Source organism: Clarias gariepinus, chromosome 22 (assembly GCF_024256425.1).
Source record: "Clarias gariepinus isolate MV-2021 ecotype Netherlands chromosome 22, CGAR_prim_01v2, whole genome shotgun sequence".
NCBI lineage: Eukaryota > Metazoa > Chordata > Actinopteri > Siluriformes > Clariidae > Clarias > Clarias gariepinus.
The window spans coordinates 26,842,411-26,848,779 of record NC_071121.1 but is presented as its reverse complement, the minus strand read 5'-3'; the positions used below and the strand labels follow the sequence as shown (position 1 = coordinate 26,848,779).

At 33.0% G+C, this 6,369-nt stretch overlaps 1 protein-coding gene across 1 annotated transcript; it reads right to left on the bottom strand.

The window, feature by feature from the left end:
- Positions 1 to 891: 891 nt before the first annotated feature.
- On the bottom strand, positions 892 to 5,113 carry LOC128510698 (uncharacterized). Its single transcript, XM_053483159.1, has 5 exons — positions 4,968 to 5,113; positions 3,484 to 3,597; positions 2,136 to 2,279; positions 1,843 to 1,953; positions 892 to 1,193 (listed from the first exon to the last, which is right to left on the bottom strand). Exons 1-5 carry the CDS (start codon positions 5,014 to 5,016, stop codon positions 991 to 993), a joined length of 621 nt encoding a protein of 206 aa, XP_053339134.1. The 5' UTR covers positions 5,017 to 5,113; the 3' UTR covers positions 892 to 990.
- Between the last annotated feature and the right edge of the window lie 1,256 nt (positions 5,114 to 6,369).

The following is a 6,369-nucleotide window of genomic DNA, read 5'->3' as shown; positions in this document are numbered from 1 at the left end:
TGGCTCCCACTGTATAAGAGACTGGATGCTAATAACTTACTCCGGATTTTTACTTCATATATATAACAACCATTTTTAAAATTGTATCTTCATGCGTTTGCAGCCTGTTGCAATAAAATACTTAAAAAATGTTTTGCCAAAAAAAAATATTATTTATTACCTGCTCTAGGGGAACTTAGACTTTATTTAACTTCCTACTGTTACCAACTTGCCTAAGATTCTTTAAAATTAAATGAAAACAACACGACACATTTCGGATGTTCTCAGTATGTTTATTTTTTACATGTAAAGAAGTCACATGTGCATGTTTGGTAAGGGACATGTATTTTCATTAGGAGTTTAAAATGTTTTAATTAATTTTCTCCAAATACATAATTACCACAATCTAATAATCAATAAACACAGAAGACTGGATAATATAGGTTATACGATCTTATAGAAACCACAAAAATTAGAAGCTTCTAAAAGTCATTATAAATAAAGGAACATAACTAATTTATAGCTCGACACACACCACTATAATATTAGCAAATGTTTATAAATTATTTCTCACAGTAGCATTATAACACATGCAAAACAAGATAGACATCCATCCTTAAAATACACAGTAACACAGTACAAACACTAAAAAAGGTGTCCTCAATTACATGAGGACATACAGCACAGTGCATATTTAATATAGTAATAATAATAGTGATGTCACTTTCTATTATTCTGTAATTCTTTTTATGATAAATCCACTTTCTTATTGGATTTCTATTCTCAGTCTTTCTAACTTTCATACAAAGAAAAAGTGCAATCAAGTTTAATGTGGTTTTATTTACAGATCACTGTAACAAACAGAAAAGCACATAACGGCCTAAGTTTTATTTTAAACACTAAAATAGCAAGATCGATTTTGGAGAAAATTCTTCACTTTACATGTTAAATTAAAAAAATATATATATTTTTGTAGATAAATATTTAATTGAACTGTTTCATCACTGAGGTTCAGGAGTAGAGGATGGAGAAGACCAGAGGGATAGACATGAGGATGACACTTAGTGTGAAACTCTGAGCAGCATTACACAGGTTCCCTTTACAGCACTGATTATCCACCATGTTAATTCCCTGCGAGATTAAAAATCCTGAACCGCCACAGGTAGCTTTGTTAGCACATCCTTTTAAATTCAATGTATTGCCAAGCTGATTAACTGAGAGAGAAAGAGAGAAAAAAAAAACATTAATCAACACTGAGTTTAACTATGCAGTTACTTTGGAATTGATTACACAACAAATACATGATCCATACACTTGTACTAACACACCAGGATCATAGTGTAGCACATTTAATTTGTATTTGGCTATAAGTAGGAAGATTATCTTGCACATTAGGCCAGGGACAAACCCACTGCTACTGATACAAATCTTTATATATTTTTTTTATAGTTCACACTATTTTGTATCCTTTAATAATTCTCACACTTTATAAAAAAATTTCATTTTATAAATTTTGTTCATGAAGATTGTTAAATTTCTATTCAACCTCTTAATTTGCTTTAAGTTACTTGATTTAGAAGAATTTTTAGAAGAATTTTAGAATATGTAGTTATATTCTGCATATTTTTCTGTGTAATTTTTAATTTTTAAATTTTATTTTTATATAGACATTTAAAAGCATGCCTGTGTGTGTGTGTGTGTGTGTGTGTGTGTGTGTGTGTGTGTGTGTGTGAAATTTAAATTACAGTAGAATGCCCCCCCCCCCAATTTAGCCATGAAATTATGTATTTCATGAAAATAGTTTGAATAAATTTACAATATGGAATGTTTAAAATGCAGAGATTAAAAAAACGGCATATTTACCTGTCTGTGAAATGCAGTAATATTCTTCTCCTACACAATCCATGGTTTGAGAGCAGTCGCTACCTATACAGGTGTAACACATCTTCCCGTTTGCCCGCTGCTGCGTAAGAACTTAATTGAGAAACAGATGAATAAACCATAACTCCATCAACTCTATCAAAATTATACACATTAATGAATATAAATGTTTATTATGATTGGCATTTATGTGTTAGGTGTATTCACATCTAATGGCTGTTATGTTTTGGCAATTTTCTTTATGATTTAATCCATCAAATGCAGTAAGGTTTTACCTGGGAGTGTTTTGGAGTTGCAGAAGGTTGTGTTGCAGCAGTAAGCATTCCGAGACGCTGTTACTCCTCCCATGTTCACGCTATTATTTGAACACAGCTCTGGGGCGCCGCAAGTCTTAACAACTGTTGTCATATTTAAGTCATCTAATAAAATTACAGAGAAACAGAGACTGCATTGTTAATATAAAGCAAAATAATAATAGTTGCTTTTCAATTCAATTCAATTTTATTTGTATAGCGCTTTTAACGATTTACATAATCACAAAGCAGCTTTACAGAATCAAATTTTCTTTTAAATACAGTATTAACCAATGCAATATAAAAAGTCCTGATTGAGTTTTAACTCCTAAATGATTTTTTTAAAGCCTGTTTTACTCTATTATTCTTAGTTTATTGTTCATTGTTTATAAGTAGAAAGTAAGCAAGAGAGAGGGAGAAACAGAGTATCCATAGGTTCAGCTCGTTGGCTTAACAAAAAAAAAAAAAAAGCATATACAAACTGCTCGGAGTGCAGTTAAAATTATTTCAAAAATTTAGCTTGCAAAACAAAAAATTTAAGTCTTGCAAAACACCCTAAATTACACATCTAAATTACATGCAATCCAGTTTTACTGGTATGTGAAATGTAACAGTGTTGTCTCGGCGCCTTTAAAATTGCAAGAGGAATCCCGGACTGTATTCCGTCAGATGTTCTGCACTTTCTTGGACTGTGAATTCTGTTTAATTAAGGATTTTTCAGAAATTAGGATTGTTCACCATCAGTTTGAATGTTTGTAAGTTGGAGACTACTTGTATAATAATATTATTACATATTAATTACGTGGCATGGTTGTGTCATGGTTAACACTGTCGCCGTGCACCTACAGGGTCTGGGTTCGATACCGGCTATGCTCGATGGATTTACACCCTGTCCAGGGTGTACCCTGTCTAGTGCCCTAAGACTCCTGTGATAGGCTCCATGCCCCCCACAACTCTGAATACAGAATAAAGCAGTATAGAAAATAACTGATTGTATTAATATAATAATAATTAAAATAAAAAAATAAAAAATTAATCTGTAAACCGTTGTGCAGACGGGGCGGAAACAGGGCCATGAGAAATAACACAAGACGGATTAGGGGAAAACATGAGCACATGGGGAAAAGTGACAGCGTGGGAAAAAAGACGGCAGACAGGGTGTGAATCATGACAAGAGTGTGCCGATACACAGAGGAAGCCATGCGCCATGATATCTTGGAACAGATTTCCCTCATATATAAGATATACAGCAAATATTACAATGTCAAATGTAATAATAACATATAATTATAAAAAGTATATACATGTGTTCATTTATCAATGCACTTACCTTGTTTTACAAAGAAAGTTAAACTGGCACACTGGTCTGGGCAGTTTATCTCTTTTTGATGTCGACATTGTACAAATCCCACAGGAGAAACACACTGGCACAACAGGGACTGCACTAAAAGGCAAAGAGACAACAAAAATTGACATCTACATAAAGATAGTACAGTATACTGTACAGTACCAGTCAAAAGTTCCCATGGTCGTTCATGATTTTTGTAAAACAATGCTGAAGGCATCCAAAATCTGCAATGATCTCCTTTGAACATTTTATAGAGATGTATCTGCTACTTATGCTCTGTAAAGCCTTTATAACAGCTCCAATCTGAGGTGCTGAGGATGGTAACCCTAAATGAACTTGCTTTTCAAGGAAAGTCTTCATGAGAGCCAGTTTCAACATGGTGCTTAATAAGTTTTGCAAATGTATTTGACAATACTGTTCTTGCAACAACTATTCCAGAAAAGTTGACCTTTTTTTCTTAAAATAACAACTGATTATTTGTGTTGTTGTTGTTGTTACATAATTACGTAATGCCATATGTGTTTTTTCATAAAAGGTTCGTCCTAACTTTCGACTGGCACTGTATAGACTGTGTAAAATTATCTATCAGGATCATGGCCACCCAAGACTCACCCATGCCCATAAGCATTCATGGGATGCACCAGCCAAGCAAGTTAGATCCAATGAGGGCACAACCCACAGCACCCAAAGGTTAACGTACTGGTAATTTGGGATGACATGTTTGATCATGTTCAACTGACAAAATGTGTGCAGTATCATTATACTTTTAAATGGTTTCAGCTGCGTAAAACTATTATAATCACTTATGATTCACATTTTGTCCCTCCCTACTTCACTCCCCAGGGTTGGTAGTTGTCATGTAAATGGAGTAAGTTTGGAAATAATAATAATACAAATAATCAAATCAGTACAAACTTTGGACATAATGGGCAGATGGTAAAACATGTTAAGCATTGTTTTGAACTTAGTCTTTAAACTGTTTAGTATTCCAAGGAAACAATGGTGTACCAGTCATACAGTTATGGAACTGGGTCACAAATGCAAATTAATTTTCCCTTTCTTATGTGTGTTAAAAAGTGTGTGTGATTTTTCTGACCCACATACTTCTCAGTATTTTATCAATTAGACCCAATGCCTTGCTTAGCACTACAGTACTATAATAGTAATAGTGATCATTTCTAATAGGAAGCACATCAAGGAGATTTTATAGAGATATATTAAATAGATTAAAGAGATAGATGCATGGGAAAGTTCACACATTGTCAGAAAACCCTAACAAATAACTTCATTATTATGATATTGCTGAATATTAGATTTTAACCAAAAATCAGCACCAGACAGTATTGTAAATCAATGCAGAATAACCAGTGTGTCCAAAGCAAGGAACTACTCAAAATCACTTGACTGCTGTTCTGTTTGAAGGAAATCCATTCAAAACTCTGCTCATGCAAAGTGAAATTTCTTACCTTCAGACAAAAGCATACAGATGAGCAGGAGAGTAAGCTGGACCTTCATTTTCGTTGGACCAGAGCGGCTGAGGAAGAGAGGCTGGAGGGTGGATTTAAAATGAACAGGTGGAAGGAGATCAGGTGGAAGAACAGAGAGTGATTTGTTACACACTCCCCTAATTATGATGCACAGCCATTTCCTTTATGTTCATCACTCTGACAACACCCTTTCTTTGGAATGACTTTTTTTCTTGGTTTTTTTTTTTTGTTTTTGTTTTTTTGATAGTATTATTTTCATTTATTGACAAGTATAAACATGTAACAGTGATGTCCTGATAAGGGTTCACGTTTAGCCTACAGAAGACAAAAGAACAGATCAGTTTGTGAGATCTCAACTAATAAACCAGTCTAACAAGTCTTAAAAGTTAGAAGATGCATACTGTAGATCTGTCTTTGTAATTTAAACTAATACAATTATATAAAAAAAAGAAGTGATATAAACATTGACGTTAATAAACGTTATAATGATTTCATGAACAATAAAAACATTACACATATTTTTTATTAATTAAAGAGTTTTTTACTACAGAAATGCTGGATAGAGTTCAAAGAAGGTAATTGAAAGAAGGGCGAGTTATAAGGTGGTTATACTGGTTAGGGTGGAGATGGTACTTTTCCTATGTCACAGCATGGTTGATGTCTTTAGTCAAACTGTGCTGATAAATTTTTCTCTACATGCAGCTCTGCTTTTTTATTTTTTATTTCAATAAGCAATACTTTCTATTGCAATAGGTCATTTACTTGGATTTGTATGTTAGACACGTTCAGTGATTATAATATGATTTTTAAAAAAGAAGAGAAAAAAAACATTGCACAATAACGTGCTGTCAAGTTATTTTACAAAAAAAGGGGGGATTATTGATTTGGTGAGATTTTGTGCTAGAAGATATTTAGGTAACATGTAGGGAAGGTGTCTCCAGTGTCGGCACTTTGTAACAATCAGAGGTAAAACTGTAACATGTACAAGTATTCTGACATATGATCATCATGACATGTGTTTATGCTTTGTAAGGATTTTTGTTTTAGTTTTTTTTTTTTGTTGTTGTTGTTTTGCACAATTGTAATATGGAATGTCTCTTTAGGGCTGCATATAAGTGAAAAGAGATAATCCTCAACAGTAAATCTAACTATGTCTGTGCTTTAAAAAAGAGATAATAATCTACTTTAAGGAGGTATTAGCCTTCAGCTTTTCATTTTAACAAAGTTATTCTTTAAATAAATATCAGTACATATCCTATTTTTCAATGACATCATCACTCAAAATTTAACTCAAAACAACAAAATGATAGGAAGATTATTTAATATCTACTGTGTTTTAAGTTTTTCTTTTACATTAAACATGATATAGGCTAAGTCTGTT